Source organism: Vipera berus, assembly GCF_964194415.1.
Source record: "Vipera berus genome assembly, chromosome: 1".
NCBI classification, from domain to species: domain Eukaryota; kingdom Metazoa; phylum Chordata; class Lepidosauria; order Squamata; family Viperidae; genus Vipera; species Vipera berus.
Window position 1 is genome coordinate 163694833 of NC_138202.1, and position 24032 is coordinate 163718864.

General features: G+C 38.4%; 1 protein-coding gene across 2 annotated transcripts in view; it reads right to left on the reverse strand.

Moving 5' to 3' along the window:
* The window catches only part of ZNF385B (zinc finger protein 385B), a gene marked incomplete at its 3' end in the record, with an annotated part of 225654 nt that overhangs the window by 35000 nt on the left and 166622 nt on the right, over nt 1-24032 (reverse strand). For both annotated transcript variants that reach the window (XM_081318302.1, XM_081318303.1), the window contains one exon: nt 11420-11530. In XM_081318302.1, the coding sequence (XP_081174428.1) occupies nt 11420-11530 (111 nt within the window). The remainder of the gene's footprint in view (nt 1-11419; nt 11531-24032) is intronic.

The window sequence follows — 24032 nt, forward strand, 5'->3', positions numbered from 1 at the left end:
GGTAACAGCGTTCCGTGCGCCTTTGGCGTCTAGTCATGCCGGCCACATGACCACGGAGACGTCCTCGGATGAGCGCTGGCTCTTCGGCTTTGAAACGGAGATGAGCACTGGCCCCTAGAGTTGGAAACGACTAGCACGCACGTGTGGGGGAACCTTTACCTTTACCTATGTCACAATATATATATATTTCCAGCACATCCTCCTCCTATTAGTTATTAACAACTGTAATTGGTTTATGGAAAAAAGCAGATCGAGTTTTCTGATAGATTCAGTGATTAAACTGACTAGAAAATGGGCAAAGTCTGTGACCCTGCAGTTTGCTTCCACCAAGAAACTGACAGGAAGAAGAAAAAAAAAGCCCTAGGCTTCAAAAAATCTCGATGAAATGTACAGAAATTAGGAAAATTTGAAAGTTGAATAGTGAACAAAGAGGTCCTTATTTAAACAGTATTAACTACAGCCTGGAAAAACACTTGGCCTTTTCTAATGTTTCCTACTTTCTCTGCAGTTATGAGATCTGTCCCTTGTGGTCAAATTTCAAACAAAGTGGAAATTTTGCTAAATAGCTTCTTATGTGCCTATCAAGTAACACCTACATTCTGGAAAACAATCATCCCTGTGATGCCTCAGATGAAAAGGGTTTTTTCTGATGCAGCTGCTGCTTTAATTTAATGCATTTTAAGTATGGCTCCGTTTACAATGCAAAACTAAATTTGGGCAGCCAGCAAAACAGACTGTAATATGTGAACATGAGCAGTAATTTAATTCTGTTTGTCTCTCTTAAGGGGGATGTTTGTGACAGTCATTCCACCTGTGTGGGTTTTTTGAGATATTCTCCCATATTACAGAGAACTGAACTTTATCCAATCCCTCAAAGTTGCTGGGTGCAACCACATCCTGTCATTTCCACAGATCAGTCAGGCCGGTAGTATTTTTTTTCAACTAACTGGTGGGCTTCTGACTGTGTCTCTCTGGGGGCTGGGGCAGAGGGCTTTTGATAGTTGTCCAAGTAGAAGATAAAAACTTTAATCTGCCGGGAACGAATTCCCATCGCCCAGTATGCTCACACAGAGAAGGCCTCCTCAGGGTACCGTCAGCTAGGCAATGTCGGCTGGCGACCCCCAGGGGGAGGGCCTTCTCTGTGGGAGCGCCAGTCCTATGGAATCAGCTCCCCCCTGAGCTTCGGATGGCCCAAAATCTCCAGTCCTTTCGCCGCGGCCTCACAACACTCCTTTTCCACCTGGCTGACCTGGACTGACAGGCATTTTAATTATATTTACAATTTTTAATTTATTTTTAATTTTTAATTTAAATTTATTACACAGATGATTTTAATTTTATTTTTATCTTAATTTCTGTACTTATTATATGTTTTGTTGTTAGCCGCCCTGAGTCCTTCGGGAGATAGGGCGGGATATAAATCCCATTAATAAATAAATAAATAAATAAATAAATAAATAAATAAATAAATAAATAAATAAATAAATAATCAATTCACAGACAAAAACAGCTCTGGTTTCTCTACACCCCTTTGACCCTCATCATATTTTTTCCCACCCATTTTATTCAGATTCATATTAGACATGCAGTCTCAGAGCAGTAGGGAATGGGGGAGGGAGAGAGATGCCATAAAGTTATTTTAGTTTATTTTTATTGATTTTTTTAAAAAGGAGACAAAACCATTTTTGTTAATTCACAGCCAGATACGTGGGATTTGTGCAGGAGTGTGTGACCTGTGGACGGTGCCCAAGAGATGCTATTTGTATCTAGAAAGGCAAAGGCTGATTGCTTGATATCCTCAGGAAAGAAGCATTAATTAATATGTAGACAGATATGGCCACAATTGAGTCAGTACAAATGTTAACGTAGATCAAGAGAATGGAAAAGAGAAGAGGAAAGAATTCTGAGTCATATGGAGCCTCTTCCCCCCCCCCCCCCCGTTGATTGCTCTCTGATGCCCACTTGGTTGGAGATACTAAAAACAGAGTGCAGAAAGAACCATCAATCCTATCTGCCTGGAGGGTGTGGAGGCAAGACCAATGCTGCCCACCATCCTCTCTCCACCTCAATTTTTACTGCCCCTTGCATCAACTAATTAATGTGAAACAGATTATCGGTGAGAATAAGGTGAACACAGGAAGCCTAGCCGGATCAGTGTTGCAATAGGTTAGCTGTATTAAATAGAAAACAAAAAAAACTTTTGTTAACAGCTTTGTTAAATAGCTGGTTTTGAAGATAACTTTCAGCATATTAGGCCCCTGCAGCCTGTAATCATGTAATATTTCTGTCATGTTGGAGCTGAAGCGTTCATCATTTTGTCAGCTCTGCTTGTAAAGCAGAGAATTACCTTCACAGACTTCTTGAGATTTATGCTTTTAATTACCTCCTATCTGCTTCAATACCTTCCAAACTTAAAAAGAATCAATTTAAATAGGCTTTTTGAAGGAGGGGGCACATTTGACAAAAATCCGGCTACCCAACTGACAGACATTTGACATTATTGATTCTTTTCTGGGTTTTTAGCACCAGCTGATAATTAGTGGCAGTAGTAGTAATAGTTAGTAGCTGCTGTTTAAATCTGGCTATTAGAAATAGTGCAGGCAATGAAGATCCATAAATTAACAATTTGTAACAATTGTTGGAATTTTAAACTATTGTTCCATTGTTTTAAAGGCTCTTCCTTATGCGTTATTTTTGTACTGGGCCTCCACTTAGTTTTAGGTCAGGGGTTTCCAAACCTTTTCAAGCTGCAAAATGTTTTTTTAAAAAAAAAGAGTCATGGAACACCTGATCAAGATGCAAAGCAAATGAGTAATTTATGTAGTTACTTTTTTAAAAATTTGGGGGAGCTTTACAAAGTTCTTATGGAACCCTAGGAGTCCAGTGAACATAATTTGAAAATCACAGGGAATGAGACTCTTAATCACTTTGTTTTCAATCTGAGATGCTAGATATCTTTCTTAAGCCCCATTGCATGTAGTGCTACAGGCACCCCTATTAGTACACAGTTGATAATGTCAGCTTTGCCTGCACCAATCATCTTTTGGAAAAATAGGGTGCCAAACTGACATCTCTCTGGCTTCCTTCTTTAAAGTTTGATTGGCATTTTCATCCCATTCATCTACTTAGTGAGTGTATAAGCAACAGAATTTGTGGGCTGCAATGAGTTATATTTTTCCATTACTTGGCATTATAGAGGTTGTTTCAGGGCCATTCGGCTTTCGACAAAACAGCTGGTGCAGAGCATAGCTGTCACATGGCAGATGGTAATAAAGCTGTGCATTCTTGAAACTGAGCTAGTTGTGATTGTTTCCTCCTCTGTTTTTATTTGAACTACCTCTGTTGGTGAACACAAACAAAGCACAGAAACATACAAAGGTCTGAGTAAAATCTGCTGTTTAGAATCTTACCAAAAAAAAAAAAAGAAAACAAAAGATTAAAGATTTTCTCCACATTTTAAACATTAGTTCAGTACTAAGAATTGGGTTTAGCTCCCACTGATTGCATGGACAAATGTCCTCTAGCTGAGAGGCCCCCAACCTTTGGGGCACCAGGGACCGGTTCTGTGGACAAAGATTTTTCTGAGGACCAGAGGGGGCGTGGTTTCGTGTGCTGCCTTGCATCCAGCAGATGGGGCTTCACTTGTTTGCGCAGCCCCGTTGCTGGTATGCAACGGACCGGTGCCAGTCCACGGACCGGGGGTTGGGGACCCCTGCTCTAGCTCAATCTAATCCTGGTGACAATCAGCAGCTCTTCCATGGACGTTCCAGGAATACTGTCCATCCACCATCCTGTCATTCATCCATCCATCCATTCCCTCCTTATTTTCATAAATAGCACAGGATGGCAAATATACCAATACTCCTTCCTCCCTTTGTTTCCCCACTTGTGAGGCAAGTGGAGCTGAGGGAGAATGACTGCCCCAAATTCATCCAGCCGGCTTTCATGTCTAAGGCAGGGCTAAAAGTCAGTCTTCTGGTTTCTAGGCCAGCACCTTCACCACTGCATCAAATTGGTTCTCATATCTCCCTCCAACTTGCCAAAAAATACTGTAAGTTATTTCTTTTTCTAGGCAATCATATCCTCACATCCAATTTCCAATTTCCTTTTCAATTTCTGCTTCTTAATCTCTAGATACCGATCAGTTCTTTTTTCTTCCAGGATCAACTGAGTGGTTCTTCTTGTATTACATGACACTCCTAGTAACCTTTCCCAACATTTTAATATTGAACATTAGCCCAGATTTTTCGCTTTCCATTTTTACTTTCAGAATGAGCTGAGACTTTATTTGTGGCCTAAACCTAACCACTTTTTTATTTCAAAAGAGAGTAGCTTCTTGTTCGTTGTACAGGTTAATCAGAGGAACAATAATGTGTTCTGATCCACCTATTGGCCTTAGTGTGCTGTATTCTGATGAGAGCTATACAGTAGCTCTACTGTGGTCAATAAAGGAAATTCCTTTATTAAATTATCTTGTCATCTCCATCATCCATCTTGCATTATCTATCTCATTATATGTGTATTTATCTGTTGCTTTGGTATTTCTCTTTCCACACGCAGTTCTATTTTTCATTGTAAGACATAGCACAAAACGTTGCTTGTGTGACAAACTGGTAGAATGGCGCATGTTCACTTTTCTTATCATTTTTTACCTATTTGCTGGCATTCTTTATTGATATGTCTTTTATTGTCCTTTCTTGCTTGATGTTAAAGATCTGCATTCTGTCATCCTGCATCCTTCTCGCTACCCAAGGCTTTCATCTTTTGTTTTTCTCTGGTTATTATGATAGCTTGTTCTGAAAACCACTTGGATCTTTTTTTTTTGAACTTTTGTTCCCTCCCCATCCCTCTTATCTGCCCATGGGCTTCTTAGTTTCTTCTTTGCATAAATTAAAAACCTTCAATCTGTGCATTACATTGATTTGATATTCTGACTAGATGCCCTCCAAGTTAAATCCTGCTGGTACAGCTTCTGTCTTTAATTTTCTAAGTTTAACTGGTACTTTTGATACTAATAATTTATGGTCTATACCACAAGCTGCACCTGGAAGTTTCCTGGCTGAACAGACTGCACTTCCTTAACTCCCATTTCCTATTACATAGTTAATTGGATTGTGATGTTGTCCATCTAATTATGTTCAGGTGTAAGGACTACTTTTAAGTTGCCTGAAGTAGGAATGCTTGGCAATGAAGAAATAATTTGCTATATAAAACTCTATTAACTTACCTCCTGCCTTACTATGTTTATCTAGTCCAAATCCTCCTGTGATTCTAGGTTCTTCTGTTTCTGGCATTCTAATATCCCATTTGCCCTAATATTTTTTTTTCAGCTGTTGCCTTTATCACCACTAAATCACAGAATCTCTCAGTGTTTTTCTCCATCATGTCTGTAGTAGAGATAAATTTGTATAATAAACATAGTGGCCATTCACTTATTTACTAGATATGATCTTGTTTATGGAATTATAAAATCTGAAACTTATTTAAAGAGTAACTGACACCAAATCAATTCCATCAGTTGTAAGTTATGCTCTTTTTTTATTTTGCAGGGTAAGCAAGAACATAAACATTTACTTTTAAAAAGAGCATGCTAACACGATATACTTAAAAGAGAAAACTTACACCATATCAAGATATATTTATATAGCCATCTATCAAAACATTAAGTAGAATGAACTGCAACTTCAAAAAAAAAATACCTTTCCTACATATCCTTTCCTGATGGGACTTCACTTCTCCCCAAGGGAATAATTCATTATTATTGCTTTATATTTAATTTTATTTAATAATTTAAATATTAACAGAAGTCAGCAAGGGTTCGTTAAGAACAGATCATTCCAAACAAATCTTATTGCCTTCTTTGATAGAGTGACTACATTTGTGGACCAAGGAAATGCTGTAGTTACAATATACAAGTTCAGCATTTGATAAAGTAGGTCATATCCTACTTCTTCTTAGGATGGAACAAGATAGAACAATGCAGGGTAGGCAGTACCACTACCAGATGGATCTGTAATTGATTAACCAACAGTGCTCAGCATGTGATATTCAATGAAAAGATTCAGAAGGATCTTGACAGACATGGATCCTAACCAACAATATATAATTTAGTGGTAAAAAAAATAATGTTCTGCACTTAGAAAAAAACAAACAGATGCGCAGGTACAGAATAGGTAGCACCTGGCTTAGCAGTAATGCTTGCAAGAGGGTTTTAGGTATCCTGGTGGAGCACCACTTAAATATGACCTGGCAAAAAAGTCAACACATTCCTAGGCTGCATCAACAGAGGAACAGCATCAAGATCAAGGGAAGTGACAGTACTGCACTCTACCACACTGGTGAGGCCACATTTGGAATGCATCCAGCTCTGGTCACAACAATATCACAAAGATGCTGAGGCCCCAGAAATAGGAAACAGATGATAAGGGAGGTTAAATCCTATGAAAGAAGCCAGGTATGTTTAGCTTAAGAAAGAGGGGAGATATGACAGTTGTCTTCCAATACTTGAAGGGCTGTCGCAGAAAACTGAGTGTCAATTTACTCTCCATAGCCCTCGAGCTTAGGACAAGAAGTAATGGGTGAAAGCTCATCAGAGGAAGATGCAATCTGGAAAATTTTTTTCCTGATAGTAAGAATTTTTAAGCAATGAAACAGTCTGCTACCCAGATTTGTGGGTGGTTAATCACTGGAGATTTTCAAGAAAATATTGGACAACTATTTGTCCAAGATGGTATGAAGACTCCTGCCTTGGGTAGGGGATCTCTAAGATCCCTTCCTCCCCTATGGTTCTATTTATTCTACGAATAGTCAAGTTTATAAAACCTTTCCACAGGCCAGCAGGGTTGAGGCCAAGAAAACCATGTTAAACATTTTTGTGACTGTTGTTCTGTTAGTTGTCTAGAGTAAGCTAGGAGTAGAAAGGAGTAGGAAGGGTTTGGCGGAATAGGAAAACATTAATAAGGAGAATGACAGAATATGAAAAACATTGATCCTGTATAAGATATTTCGATACCGTGATGATCAACTGCCATTGGACGTGTGCTGATTTTCATATTGCATTCAACTCTAAAGTTTTTTCCCCATGATTGCTGAAAATTTACGGCACAATTTCCCATTCTTATTAAAATGTTAAAAATAAGTTAATATTGATATTGAATAATATAAGCTTATTTTTATGCCACTTCAATTGAGATTTTGTTGTTGGAAATCACCCTGAATCCCATGGAGTGGTATGGCAGGATGCAGGTAGTCCTTGACTTACAACCATTTATTTAGTGACCGTTTGAAGTTACAACAGGACTGAAAAAAGTGACACGACCGTTTTTCACACTTACAATCTTTGCACATCCCCATGGTCACATGATCAGAATTCAGATGCTTGACATCTATTTATTATGGTTGCAGTGTACGGGGGTCATGCAATCCCCTTTTGTGAACTTCAGGCCTAGAAAAGTCATTGGGAAGCCAGATGGACTCAATAACCATGTTACTAATTTAACAATTGCAGTGATTCACTTAACAACTGTGGCAAGAAAAGTTGTAAAATGGGACAACACTCAGTTCACAACTGTCTTACTTAACAATGGAAATTTTGGACTCAATTGTGGTTGTAAATCAAGGACTATCTGTATAAATCTAAGCCTTAAGGTAAGTCATTATAGCATATACTATTAAGATATGGTTTCAGCTATAATATTAAGTCAATCCAAAATGAGCACAGCATTTGTAAAAATCTGAAACTCTGTTCCCGAACCCAGAACAAAATATAAAATCCTAATTCTGTTACTGTATGTAAGTACAAAGCACTGCATTTAGCAAAGACTGACTGTTATTTTCAAAATCTTGGAATAGTGCTACTTTGTGATGAAGTACTGTGCCTTCCAGCAAAATTTTTCACAATTACAAAACAAAACGAACACACGAACACCCTAAGTTTTTTTGTTTAATGTTCTTGGGATACCTAGTACATATTTCATATTACAGAGTGATCAGATATATCAAACACTCATAGACAAGAATATCCTGAACCATTTCTGCTTTGGAGGATGCTGTTAAACCACCCTCAGAATTCTACTATGTTGTTCTGTGCAGGGGAATAGAATGATCAGGTATTCTTCACACTTTTGTCCCCTAGTCAAACATACCTGGAAGAGATTTTAAAAATATCCGAAATCATTTGCTGAACAGAAAGGCAAGCCTCTCTTGAAAGGAAAAAAAAGCAGAGACAACATGGCCGCCTCATAAAATTTTAAAGGTCCCTCACACTTTGATGTTTTTAGTCAATTATTTTTCCGTTATTTACTTGCTTAGTAAAGCCTTCTGCTTTCTCATTTTTTAAAAGGTCCTCATCTCCTAAAAGTCTAAGGGTTATTCCAGTCATCTCAACTTTTAATTCATAGCTGTGACTGTATAGAATTACATTCTTGTTTTTTATGTCACTTTTCACATCTGCATTAATGTAGCAAACAGTATTAATGGCAATCTCAGTAAGAAGCCTGGTGCTGTTTTAAATGTAGTATACAAGGTAATTAATTACCTGGAAGTTAACTGCTGAAAGAAAATTGTTAATTAGATGAAAACCATTTTTGTACTTTTAAAATATTTTCCTTTCAGCAACAGAACATATTAGAATTTATTTAAACATCCCTTGGGCTCTATTGTAGAATTTATATTTAGGTGTTCTTCTAAGTTATTCCTTCCAATATGGTATAAGCCAAGCGTGCTCAAAGTACAATTCTTATTTTGGCTGATGCAAATATTTAAATTAGAGATGGGCAATCTTTTTTGGTCTAAAGTCTGATTCAGTCTAAAATCTCACTGTGGCATGCTGAGGGCTGCACTCCAATAGTGAGCAGCATGAAACCTACATTAATATTTAATAAATTAAATGAATAAATATATTAAAAATTCCGTTAGCCAACCACATGTTTCTAAAAAGTCTAGAAAAAGATCGTTAACATCTTAGGTACTTCCAAAATATATTTTTTCTACCTTTGCATTCTTTCACAAAATGAACATAAATTTTTGATACTGCTGCATCTCCCACCCACCCACCCCCACACATGGAAAAACCTAGCTGTATTTCAGAAGAACAAAGGGAAAGCTTTATGTTTACCTAAATGTCATGATTTCTGACTGACTAATCTCTAAAGTAAGAGAATTTGGATACACTACCAAAATAAAAATATCACACACATATTCAATGTTATGTCAAACCATATTTTATGATATTAGAGCCATTCTAACAAAGCCATTTGAGCACCATGTGAATCCATCCTTGTTTAGAGTTAGCGTCCTACATAAAAATATGGGAAAAATTATTTTCCAAACTTTTGTAGCCAACCCCCACCGTCCTCCCACCCCTATCTGCAATAAGAAACATCAAGCCCAGAGGAATTAGTGAGAGCAGAAGTTTTCAGAAATGCCGTGCAAACAAAGTATTAAGTGGAGATGCAGATGGAGAAGAAACCCAAGGCAATTCAATGATTATTCCCAGTGGCATGTGCTAAATATTACAGGATAGCAGAAAATAGAAAATGAATGAAATGGATTTTGGGATAGAGAACTTCAGGTGTTGATGAATAATAACCCCCATCTTCCCTGGGCAGTATGGCCATGTTAAAAAATGTAGGACCCAGAAGTTCAACAAATGTGCAGTGCTACAGATTTCCCAACCAGAATGGAATTACAAGTAGGTGGCAATTAGGGTGACTTCAAATAATATAATGTTCAGTTTAGTGTGAATTGTAAATTGATATCAAGTTGTGTTTAATGCAGTTAATCAGTTAATGTCTACCTATGACATTAGAATTGAGGCAAGTGCATGTGCAGTTTTAAATGCTATTAATCTTTATATGTATAAAATGGGGGAAAAGGAAGATTCTGTTAGAGGAAAACAGTATAAATTTAAAATGAAGAGGTTTATTACTTTACAGCAAAAATTTGATGCAATTAAACAACACAAACATGGTCCAGGAAAAGCTATAATAGGACAAGATGTTGAAATGTCTAAATACTTGGCAGATTTTTTGGGTTATATTTTGCTTTATATAATTACTCTGTTTAATTTAATTTAGAAATTTAAATTAGAAGTACATACTTTTTAATCTTTATTATAATATTTCATTAACATATATATAAAATATTATGTTTTCATTTTTTTACAATTATTAAACTGGAAGCAATTGTCATATTTTCCTTAGAAATATCACTTCAGATTTGAATAATGTGACCTTTTCATGGGATTCATTAACCCACTAGTTATTTTCAACATTTACTTTTGGATGTTTAGTGTCATTATTAAAGTAAAAGCCAAGCATAAAGACAGAACTTTGTTCATAAAACATATTTTAAAAAATATTTTATTATTTATTTATTCATTACATTCATTGGTAAGCATGTAATAAATAAAATAATATTTTGATTACTTCCCCTTGCCTATTTACACACGAGCAAACCTGAAGTCAAAAAGACTTACTGTGGAATAAACATATCTTGGATTGTACTGCTAGCAAAACTATCTACTGTATTTAATTAAAAATCATTCTATGATGATTCTTTGACCATTTGTCTTATAAACTAATTTTCACCACAGCATTTCTGCCTGAAGTTTTAATCTGACTGAGGTAGCAGGGAAAATGTATGTAGTGTTAGTAATTTTTGCTTATTATACATGAAAGATTTATCTATTCATATTAATGCAGTCTAATCAACTTAGCATCTAGCAGATACTGGAAGGACTACTGAATGTATTTAAGAAATGTAAACATTTTTTAATCTACTGATATATATGAATCAGTTTGGTATAATGGTTGAAATACCAGGATAGAAACCAGGATAGTGGGAGTTCTAGTCCTTCCTGAGGCAGAAAGACAGCTGGGTGACTTTGGGGCAAACTACCTCTGAAAACGTTTCCAAGAAAACTGCAAGGACCTATCTAGGCCAGTCACCAGGAGTCAACAGAATAACAGAGTTGGAAGGGACTTTGGAGGTCTTCTATATAGTCCAACTCCATGCTCAGGCAGAAAACTCTTTAGCATTTTAGACAGATGATTGTCCAGTCTCTTCTTTAAAATGTCCATTGTTGGAGGATCCACAACTTCTGGAGGCCAGTCATTTCACTGATTAATTGTTCTAACTGTCGGGAAATTTCTCCTTACTTCTAGGTTGCTTCTCTCTTTGATTAGTTTCCATCCATTGCTTCTTGTCCTGCCTTCATGTTCTTTGGATAATAAGTTGACTCCCCTGAGATATTGGAACACTGCTATCATGTCACCCCTAGTCCTGCTTTTCATTAAACTGGACATATCCATTTCCTGTTTTAACCTGGGCTACCTTGACTAAGCTTCCTACTTACCTATCTACCTTCTTACCTACACACACACAAGCAGTACACTGAACAGTAATTAAAAATACTCACATCAGAATTAAAGCGAAGTTGACACACATTGCAGGAGATGACTTGTTTCTTCTTTAGAGGAAGTGACACGCCAAAAGTGTGGTTTATGACAGCTTTTTGCACTGGGTCCATCTAGGAAACAAATAATAGCATATCAATGTTCCAAATAAAATCTTTTGTTCCTGAGAAAGTATGTTGTTAAAAAGAGCTCTAAATTGGAAGTAATGACTGCAGTGAACTTTTATTTTCTATTTGGCTTTTCTGCTGTGGCAAGTTCAAAGCAGCTTATCAAAGTTTTCTGCTGACTTACCATTTGTGCTAAAGAAAATTGGTTCTCATACGGAATATTTGTCACATGGCATTACTATAATCCCTTCCTGACCTGCTGGAGCTGATGGTGTTTGAAAGTGGATGGTGGTGGAAAATCTTCTCCTTTTGGTGTTGGGTGACGTCAGTCTCCTTACCTCCGGTCCTTGCTCTGGAAAAACTCAGGAATTCATGGCTTTCATGACAACCACGGGCTTGTCTGAAGTCATCTTTAGGCCAATTTATATGGGCGGTTATAATTTAGATCTTGTGTTTGCTTTAGAGAAGATCTTATATTATCTGGAAATGGAGAGGCTTTTCATTATTCTGTTGCTATGATTGGATCATGCAATTGGATCAACTGTAACTTGATCCAGTTACAGTTAAGAGTAACACATGATAATCAGAGGGCAGCAGGCCTGATTTGGATGGCCCATCCCCAGTCCCTAATGGATCATGTTGGGGAGTTTCCCAGCTCACTGCCAAATAGTTCAGTTTAGTGCCTGATAAACCATTGACATTGGGCACCGAATTGGATACTGGAATCTATTGCCCATAAGCAGCCTCTTGCTAGGTGCAATTTCCTGGCTGGCAACTTGGCTGCTGAGACTCTCTTGAGAATGAAACATCAGAAGCAACACTTGAAATGCTGGATAAAGACAAAAAGTATATTCAACCAATCTCAAGTATGTAACTATGTTGGGACCTTCACTGTGGCATTAGGCAGGTGAAACACACTTATTTTTCCTTCTTTATTGAAGTGGCAGACTATTGTCAGGTGGCCCTGTTCAACTTTACTAACTCTCTTTAAAGGGGAGTCATTAGACAGATTGCTCATCTGGCCACTATAATTATTTGCATAGCACTTTGCCAGCAAAGTCATTTTGGCTCTTAATGGATAAAGTCTGTATTAATAGCTAGCTTTGCTGTCTGTAATTCTTTTTGTGCTGTGAGTTCTGATAAATTAGAACTAGTGAAGTTCTGCTGAATTACGTAGACTATCCTCTAGCACATGTAGGTTGGACTCCTGCTCAGTCTTGAGGTCTCGAATAACTATTGTCTGATCTCCAGCCTTTTGGGATGAAGATTGTTAAAATGGTGGTGACACATTAGCCTAGAGCAGAGGTTCCCAACCGTTTGGGCACCAGGGACCAGTTTCGTAAAGAGAGGTTTTTCCCCGCAGACTGGAGGGGGCGTGGTTTTACGTGTTGCCTGCATCCTGCGTACGGGGCTTCACTTGTTTGCACAGACCAGTTTTTGGCATGCCGCAGACCGGTGCCGGTCCACGGACTGGGGTTGGGGACCCCTGCCCTAGAGGAAGTGGCTTTTCTAGAGACTTTTCAGTCTTCAGGCCTGGGTATCGGACTGAGGTGATACTGATCACTCTCCTGGATGAAGTCTATTGAGACCTCGAGGGGTAATGCAGTTCTCCTTGTCTGCCAGTCCTCTGAGGTAGGATATGACAGACACTAAAAGAAATACTAGAACTCTGATTAAATGTTATAAATTATAATAGAATCTATCGGTTCAGTCTCTTGTAGTGGGGGAAGAGAGATCAGCCTGGGGTTTCATAGGATGTGGTCCTTCCCCAATTTTAACATTCATATGAAATCACTGGGGGAGATCATTTGTAGCATGTTAATGATACCATCATTACTCAGTTTATGAGGGAGATGCTGTTGGTATTCTATTCTGCTACCTGGAAGCCATGAGGTTCTGTATGGGATAAAACTGCAGTAGAGAAAGAAACAATACCCAATGAAAATAAATAAGTATCATTATAGAGAATTTGAGGGGATAGGTAAAATCCCCTCAAATTCTCTACAATGATGCAAGAGAATTAGCAGCATTTTGGTAGTCATAATAAAATTGGATGGTTGATTTTTCATATGCATAGGATGATCTATGCAAAATTAAGGGCAAGTCTCTCTCTATGTGAATTATATACCACCATATTCACATACTAGACGCCCAAACGTTAAGATTATTAGAACAGAAAAATATCACAATTAAAAGAAAATTCTTAATTACAATGACTACTTAATGTAGCATGACAGCTTAAGGCAACTATCTCACCTCTACCCGGATCTCTATGGAACAAGTCCCTGCTGCATCCCCTGCCCTTCGGAGATACTCATGGTTCCCACTCTCCTAAGGTTTCAGAAATACCTTGAGATTAGTTTTTGTTCTCTGGTCTAGATTAGGGTATCTATGGAGTTCCCATTGAATTGTTTCTCTGAATATAGGGATCGTTGTTGTGGCCCAGGCAGTTTTGTTCTCTGTGTAGGGAGTACTATAGGCTATTCAGAATTCTTTTGGGGTTGGCAGCCTTAACAAATCTAATAAACAAAGACACAAATCCATTTATGCAGCTTCCAGAAAGCTGTGAAGGTTGGTGAAAACCTTGGTACTTTGTTGAAGCATCTTTGGCAGCAATTACAGCCTCAAGTCTTTTGGGGTATGTCGGGACAAACTTTGCAACCTTGACTGGGGGATTTTCTGCCATTCTTCCTTGCAAATCCTCTCAAGCTCAATCAGGTTGGATGGTGACCGCTGGTGAACAGCCATTTTCAGGTCCCTCCAGAGATGTTCAATAGAGTTCAAGTCAGGGCCGTGGCTGGGTCACTCTAGGACATTCACAGAGTTGTTCCTAAGCCACTCCTGTATTGTCCTGGCTGTGTATTTAGGATCGTTGTCATGTTGGAAAGTGAACCTTCAGCCCAGTGTGAGTTCCTGAGCGCTGTGGAACAGGTTTTCATTGAGGATATCCCTGCACTTTGCTCCATTTAGCTTTCCCTCAACCCTGACCACTCTCCCAGTTCCTGCTGCTGAAAAATACCCCCACAGCATGATGCTGCCACCACCATGCCTCACTGTTGGGATGATACTGAGCAGGTGATGAGCGGTACCTGGTTTCCTTAAAACATAACGTTTAGAATTGAGATCAGTCAGTTCAATCTTGGTTTCATCAGATTAGAGAATCTTGTTCCACACAGTCTGAAAGTCCTTCAGGTGCTTTTTTGCAAACTCCAATCAGGCTTTCATGTGTTTTGCACTGAGCAAAGGCTTCCATCTAGCCACTCTTTTATAAAGCCCAGATTGGTGGAGGGTTGCAGTGATGGTTGTCATTTTGGAACTTTGTCCCATCTCTACACAGGATCTCTGCAGCTCAGTCAGAGTGACTATTGGGTTCTTGGTCACCTCTCTTATTAAGGTCCTTCTCCCCCGACTGCTCAGTTTGACCAGGAGACCAGCTCCTGGAAGAATCATGGTTGTGCCAAACTTCTTCCATTTGAGAATTATGGAGACCACTGTGCAGCAGAAATTTTATTGTAGCCTTCCCCAGATCTGTGCCTTGCAATAATCCTGTCTCTGCAGGCAGTTTCTTTGACCTCATGGCTTTTGTTTTACCACAGTATACATTGTCAGCTGTGAGGCCTTTTACAGAGAGAGATGTGTGCCTTTCCAAACCACGTCCAATCAATTTAACTGTCAATTCTAACTGAATCAGTTTACAGACAATTCTAAAATTCTGTTTTCACTTTGTCATTATGAGATACTGAGTGTAGATTAATGAGAAAAAAATGAATTTCAACAACTGTAGAATCAGGCTGCAGCCTAACAAAATTAACAAAAGTGAAGGGGTCTGAATATTTTCTGAATGCACTGTATATATGCAGATCATATATACAGTATATATGTATACTGTATATATGTATATATTTAACAGGGAACAACAATAAGTAATCATTTTGAAACAAGAACATCTAAAAAAGATGTTAAAAGGATGAAAGTCCAACATATTGTAGATCTGAACTTGCCATTCTTTCTTGGAACACTTTCACCTCAATTTGGAGAAAGAGAGAAATAATCTGTAATAACTTTAGTGAGGGCTTGAAAGAAACAAGGTATAGGGCTTATCCTGCAAAAAACAGAAACCCAAAGTTAATTAATGGAACCATATGAACCTTGAAAATGAACCAAGTATTTGACAAATGGTTGATTAGGGGGAAGATCAAGTTCAAAGATAACATTTGGAGCTTGAGGCTGATAAGGTCGAAAGAGTATTCACTCCAGAAATACAGTAGAAGCTTTCAGAAGAAGAGCGGGATACTTGCTCTCCATCCTGGGTCACCCCTTGAGTGATGAAGTTGAAGATGATATTGAATCAACTGAAAAGGCATCCGAATCATTAATGTCAAATTAAGAGAAATCAACATGACTTGTGCTAGAGGAGACCAAATGTTCTCAGCAGATTCACGTTATTGACTGAGGGGAAGAGAACGATTTTTGATCAAAAGGCTATTCTAAGCTAGAACATGGATATGAGATCTGCCTCAAAGGAACATCTTGAAGGAGAGAAAAATATGGGGGATGAGAGAGCAATTGCTATTTCTTACATGATTAGGCAAAGATATTATAAATGGCAGAATTAAAAGAAGAAGATGAAACAAAAGGCCAATATACATGACATCCAGTGAATCTTTGGATGTTTCATGAAGAAATGATCACTTAAGATCTTGGTGATCTTGAGATGGCCAAGGAGGAAGATATTGACTTTGTCAGTTCTAAAAGATAGAGTAATCAGGTGATTTCCTGATTTCCCCTTTTCGAGACAGATTCCTATGTCTGAACAAGGAAGGAGTGGACAATATAAAGTACATCAATAATCCATCCATGATAACCAGAGAAAGCAGAGCTTGAGAAGGCCATAGCAGAGAGGAACTAAAGACTCTGGAGATGGCATTTAGGAGGCAACAGGTCATTTATTCCTCTTTTCCTTTTTTCTCTGCTTGGAATTGGCTGTAGTATTTCTCTTAGAATGTTCACCACCCTTAATGGTTAAAGCTAATAATGGCACAAAAATCCTACGTGCAATGGATAATTTGACTGACACGAGGCAGCCAGCAGACGTTTTTTTGGTGACATGGTAAGAGTGTTGGAGAAATTGAGACTACTGTCTCTAAGAATGTAGTTCACAAACAAGAATGATTGGGATTATTGTATAGAAATGACTGGCAGTATTTACAAATGTCTATACCAGACTTACTTACATACATCCATACATCCATACATCCATACATACATACATATTCCAACAGATGTAAAAATTTGCTTCCATAATCTAATAAGAAAAATAATGTGGTGCTTCTGAAACAGAGGCTCTGGAGGCATATTGCCAAAGACTGGATCTCTGTAATGGGAGGACAAACTGTCCTAACAAACTAATCTAAAGAGTTTTCAAGAATCAAAGATATTAAAGAAAGAAAATTAAGGGAAGGCTAGAGAATAACAATATAGCAGAATGAAGTTCATCTCAAGATTAACACTGTGATGGTTGAAAACAAACTGGAGTGGCTCGGAGCAGAACTGCATCTAGTTGCGAAGTATATGAGAAGAACAAGGTCTCCCATCAAAAATCTGTGACCATTCTAGCAGCTTCCCAAATGGCTTCTGGCAGCAACCCACGTGTATCAATAACAGAGACCACGATGAATAAGTTGTTCTGGCAGTCTTGTCAGTTAAAAAGCCTGATTATAATACTTAAAAGAAATATTTACCAGTTAGAAGGCAGACAAGCTGGTTTTTCAGCTTTCAGGCACAAATGTACAATAGTGCTTTTCCTAAGGTCAGCAAAGCAGGTGGTGGTGGGGCAGACAAAATAAACTATTTCACACAGAAAACATGAATGTCATGAGAACTTAATTTTCTTTACTGTTCTTTTCAGACCCATTGTTAAATTTTTGACATCTGATTATATTCCATTAGCAAGATTCTCCCAGAGGTTTCTTTAAACACTTCATTGAAAGGGAAAAAGTGGTATAATGCTACATAATTTTTTATAGCTGTGAATACTACCATTTTTAGGACTCTTTGTTTATTTCTGAATTTGCAAGGGTGGAGCACTTTTCTTTTTTGTTAACTGCCTTTCGATGAACTGCTTACAGCTATTTTCAGTAGCTTTCTTCTCTTTCCCAGGGTTATAAAAAAAATCATTACACCAATGCTAGGCATTTTGCTCATAAAGTCACTGTAATAATTTCATCATCTCCTTCCACTCTTAAGAAAAACAAAAACTTTATCCAAATTTCTTGAAGCTCTTTCCCAAGGCAAAATTAAAACTACCAATTGAATAAAAAAAGCGAAAGAGGTAAGAGAAAAATTGTACTGTCCTTAAAGATACTGTTTCAAAATTCCTCTTCCACTTTGGCTAAACAGTATCATCAAACTCAACTGCCTCGCCCCCGCAATGGTTAACAACTGTCAAAAAGATCTTGACGTGGACAGCCACTTTCAATGCTGACATTCCATAAATTCTCTACCTTATCATTAGAACTTCATTAGCCATCTCTTCCTATTCTGGAAAGAGTAAGAACTAACCAAAGAAAAGCAACCAGCAGATATAATCAGCACTTGCACATCTTAAGTGGTGCCAAATTACTCTGGATTTATGTCCATGCTTTCACTATTTCATATATTTATTGTAGCTGATATCTTAAGACATTATCTAAGAAAAAATTGCAAACTAATTTACGCCACTTGTTTCTTCTGCCAATTTGTATTTTTTTATTTTATTTTAATTCCATTTATATCCTGCCCTTCTCCGAAGACTCAGGGCGGCTTACAAGCTTAGCAGTAGCCTTCATTCTATGTATATGCCTGCTTATTAGGGCTTTCACACCCCCCCAAGCGGCATTATTACAAAGTCAGCTTAATTGCCCCCAACAATCTGGGTCCTCATTTTACCTACCTGGGAAGGATGGAAGGCTGAGTCAACCTTGAGCCTGGTGGGATGCGAACCTGACCTAATTGCAGGCAGCTGGTGTTACTTAAGGAGGCATTAGCCCACTGCTCCGCCAAGGCTCTTTTATGATTAAAAAAAAAATTGATAGGCTTTCCCTAGTTTACAGTATACGTATTTCAGAAACTATAATTTCTTCCTCTCTCAACTTGTCACAATCAGAAACCAAAAAAGAATGTGCCGATTCCTTGTTTGAATGTATTACTATTAATAATATTGTATTATTAACAATAAGCAGACCATGGGTTGAGCTGAGTTTATTTAGTCACTAGTGTCACCTAACTGCAGCTACACCGTTAAGAATTTAACTCCAACTGTTTTCAACAGGATAACTGAAAAGACATATACTTCCTTATGCAAATTTTTGGACTTAAGAGTGCTTTGTCAGTGGAACGTTATCCAGCAGTGCATTTTAAAATGGTATGTTCCCTCACAACAAGGGCCAAGTCAGCAACTCTTCCTTTGGGTTGCTGCAGAGCAGGGGTCTTCAAACTTGGTCCTTTTATGACTTGTGGACTACAATTCCCAGAATTCCTCAGCCAGCGTGCCTGGCTGAGGAATTCTGGGAGTTGAAGTCCACAAGTCATAAAAGGGTCAAGTTTGAAGACCCCTGCTGTAGAGATTTGCTTGACATTTTGCTCATAGTGTCACTTAGGTGAGCTTGGAGTTGAATGCTATTATCCAGTGGGATAATATCTTGCTAGACTCTCCCCGAAGAAACTTATGTGTAACTGGAGAATGTTATTGGATTCATGGTTCCATCTGGATGGTCCATGCAGAGGAGGACCTGGTTAGAAGTGAATTTGCCTAGTTACAGCTGATATGCCAATTGTGCTCTTTCTTGAGTGGCAGGCAATAGTTACTCTACTCTCTTTGCTTCTGTATTGTACTACTTCTCTGAGCTGCCCTTGAACACTACTCAAAAGCTACATCTGATGCAGAATAGAGTAGCACGCATGCTGACTGGTGAGAGCTTGTTCAGTAGTATATCCCCTACACTGCAAGAACTGCACTGGCTTACAGTAGGTCAAGATGGTGGTGCTTAAATCCTTTCAAAACTTGGAGTAGAGTACCTTTTCCGTAATGATCTGACCAAGCTGTCTTTCTGTACACAGGGGATGCTATAGGTTTCTGCAGCTGCGAGGTGAAGGGGGTAGTAGCCTGGAAACAATACTCCACTGCTGCTTTAAACCTCCAGCAAAAGCAAACCGCAGGATTCAGGTGGCCTTCTCACATCTCCAGGAAAACAGTTAAAAGGACGCGGTGGCTCAGTGTGTTAGGACGCTGAGCTTGTCGATCAGAAGGTCGGCAGTTTGGCGGGTCAAATCCCGTGTGCTGTGTAACAGAGTGAGTGCCTGTTACTCGTCCCAGCTTCTGCCAACCTAGCAGTTCGAAAGCACGTAAAAATGCAAGTAGAAAAATAGGGACCACTACGGTGGGAAGGTAACAGTGTTCCATACGCCTTTGGCGTCCAGTCATGCCGGCCACATGACCACGGAGACGTCCTCGGACAAGCGCTGACTCTTCGGCTTTGAAATGGAGATGAGCACCAGCCCCTAGAGTCGGAAACGACTAGCACGCATGTGCGGGGGAAACTTTACCTTCACCTCTGTGAACTACCTAAAGTTTTTGGAATTGGGCAGTCTATAAATACTGGAAAAGAAATAAGTTTTATATATATATATATACACATATATATATATATATACACACATACATATATACACACACACACACACATATATATATATATATAATTTCTGCAGTTAGAAATCAATAGTAAATTCCTATTAAAATTTGCCTTGAGTTCAGATCTAGGTACATAAGGTAGTATGTATAGCCTCATGTAGCTAGATCTAAATTCAGCTAAGGCAGCAGAGCCCATACGGCTCTCATATTCCCAGCATTTCATTAAGTCCATTCTTTCTGCCAGTCTGAGCTCATCTAAGGTCATGCCACCAATGGGATATGCTGAAATTACACAGAATAACTGTGCTATTCCTCAGTGCTCCCATGCCATTCCCATGATGATGCCTAGTTTAAGTCATTCCACTGAGTTATCTTAACTCACATAAGAACTCTATCAATCAAACTGGTCAGGCTGACAAAGTCATGGAGCTATGAGGCATGGTGCTGCTTCTGCTGAATCCTGTAACCATTTAAGCTGGTGAACCTTAAATAAAAGAACTGTATCCAAAGGTAGCAACAACGTGTGGCTAAGTGACAAGGTTTTTAATTAGGAAAAATAAAACAAGCATTCCATAAACAACTTACTGCAAATGAAACAGAATCCTGACCATTCCTATACTAAGAGAGCAAAGGCAAGACAATTCCTTTATTGAAAAATTAGCTATTTGTCTTACAACAATAGTTCTAATCATCCAGCTATAAAATTATAATCACTGTGAATGACCTAAGTCACATTATAAACTCCACACAGGCACACACGGAGGATACTTCTTAAAATAGTATTAATTTTCAACTGAAATGCCAGGGAATCAGTAAGTATTGCCACATATTTACCACTGCCTTTGTTAGCATGCAATATATTTCCTGCTGCATTTGCATGGCAAAAATCTCTATTCAGAAAAAAAAAAATTCTTAGAAACTGCATTGTGATTGTTAAATGCTTTCCCCCTTATTAAGCTGTAATCCCAATACCTGATAAGAAGAAAATATTGCAGCAATGCCCAAGTACCTGAACCATCTGAAGTGGCTGGCTCCAGCGAAAAGGATCAGCATGAAAAAAAAGTCTGTTGTTGGGAGAGCTGTTCGAAGACCCAGTAAAATGCTCCTCCTATGATTTCCACAATGCTAGTAGCAACATACCAAGCAGTCGGTGGTTAAAATTTAAAAAGCGAGACCACAGTGAAGCCTGGGCTGTGATAAGGATCTCTGTCTCCGAGAGCCAGCAGCCTCAGGAGAAAGTCACACAAACACAATAGGGGCTGACAGAGTCTCCGGAGGCTAACCTAGTTCTGTACTCTGATGGGAGCAAATAATGTCCTTTCCCAAATGGAAGAACTGAATACAGTCTCCTCTTGACTGGAATTCAGAAAGATTACACATTAACAATTAATACACTTTAAATACCACCGAGAGCAGGGCAGTTTACATCATTCTGGAGAGTAAAACTGTACCTCCCTGCCAGAAGATCAGTGCCTGAAAACTGATCTTATATAGAGTATTGCTAAGTAAAATTAAACGTGCCAGGATGAGTAATTGGTGAAATTTGTGGCTGTTAGTTGTTTGCTGATCGGAGAAGCTCCAGAGCTTGTCACAGTTGCAGACGGTTTAGTTAAAAATAAACTACCAAGTGTTTAATCCAATCTATTTTTGATACGTTGAGGAAGGAGCTAAAACATATAATTAATGCAATATATAGTATAGGCAAGCTTAAATAACTATATTACTCTGTGTATGTGTTATTTTTTTTTCTTCCATACGAATATAAATAATTCATATTCATGAGAGCAGCTATTCACCGTATTTATCTTATAATTCATAGCCAATGTAAAAGTTTAGCAATAAACAGAGTTTGCTTAGTAAGACAAAAGGCCTATCTAATTTGGCATTTGGATCTTATAATATGCAAAAAAAATGCTTATGGATCCTTCTTAAGTGAAATGGAAATATAAAAGTATTCTTCTGAATATCTGAACAGGTAACTTCAGAGTTGCCTGAACTGAGAAAGGGGTGGATGGATGGATGGATGGATGGACGGACGAACGAACAAACAAACAAACAAACAAACAAACAAACAAACAAATAAATACATTTATAAAGGATTTTAAATTTTTATTCAAATAATCTATAGTTTCTTTGCAGAAAATATCTTTAAACAAAATTTAATCTAACCAAAAATGTTAAGCTAAAGCTTAATGGTAAGTTTATATTATTTTATCTTTGAAATGTCATAATTGAATTCACTGCTACGAAAATCAATCTAGAGGTAATAATACTGTTCTTATTTCTATGCTTGAAGTAAGCAAGCAGAGCAATATTACCCCTCAAGACTGATACACCAAACAATGGGGGCATGAGTCCAAGAATTAATGGAAAATTCCAATTTGTCCATTCAGTACTTGGCCTTCCCAAATGCTTCCATAAGGGTTTAAGTATAATCTCTAAATTAAGGGTCTTATTCAGTATCTTTGATCATCAGTTTCTTTCTTTGAGGAGCTTTGTCCCAAGGTAAAATAAACTGAGCTTAAGTCACTGAGGCTTAACTTAGTCACAGTTGGCTTACTGATTTCACAAAACATTACAACATATAGGTCAATGTAGACAGCGTGAGCAAAAGTTATATTTTGAAACATTTTTGAACAGACAAATTAGTTTCAAATCAATTTATTTGCACAATTCCTAGAGATTATTATTTTATTTAATTATTTAACTGCTACTTAAAGGTAAAAGGGAAAGGTTCCCCCGCACATGCGTGCTAGTCGTTTCCGACTCTAGGGGCCGGTGCTCATCTCTGTTTCAAAGCCAAAGAGCCAGCGCTTGTCCGAGGACGTCTCCGTGGTCATGTGGCCGGCATGACTAGACGCCAAAGGCGCACGGAACACTGTTGCCTTCCCACCGTAGTGGTCCCTATTTTTCTACTTGCATTTTTACGTGCTTTCGAACTGCTAGGTTGGCAGAAGCTGGGACGAGTAACAGGCGCTCACTCTGTTACGCGGCACTCGGGATTTGACCCGCCAAACTGCCGACCTTCTGATCGACAAGCTCAGCGTCCTAACACACTGAGCCACCGCGTCCCTAAACTGCTACTTAGGAAATAAGCAAAAACTGTCAAACTTTATATTATTTTCCTTTCAGATTTGAATGAAACTACAGGTAATCCTCAACTTACAACTGTTCATTTAGTGACTGTTCAAACTTAGCACGGCACTGAAAAAAGCGACTTATGACCATTTTTCACACGATTGTTGCAGCATGCCTGTGCCGTGTGGTCTGGTGATCAAAATTCAAAGACTTGGCAATTGTCATGTATTCCCAGAATCATGTAGTCACTTGGGAAGCTAGATTCACTTAACAACCCTGTTGCTAACTTAACAACTATATGATTCACTTAACAACTGTGCCAAGAAAGGTCGCAAAATGGGTCAACCTTGCTTAACAACTGTCTTGCTTAGCAAGGAAATTTTGAACTCAGTTGTGCTCGTAAGTCAAGGCCTTTGTTTAATTTTGTTGAGAAAGGAATATATTGTGTTGTTGTTAGTTGCGAAGTCGTGTCTGACCCATCGTGACCCCATGGACAACGTTCCTCCAGGCCTTCCTGTCCTCTACCATCTTCTGGAGTCCATTTAGGCTCATACCTACTGCTTCAGTGACTCCATCCAGCCACCTCATTCTCTGTCGTCCCCTTCTTCTATTGCCCTCAATCTTCCCCAGCATTAGGCTCTTCTCCAGTGGAATATATTATATTGAGATATATTCAGAGAAGTTTACAAAGTCTATTAATGAGATATTTTGTTTTAAAAAATAGCTCTGGGTTTAAAATAACACAAAATAAACTATCTG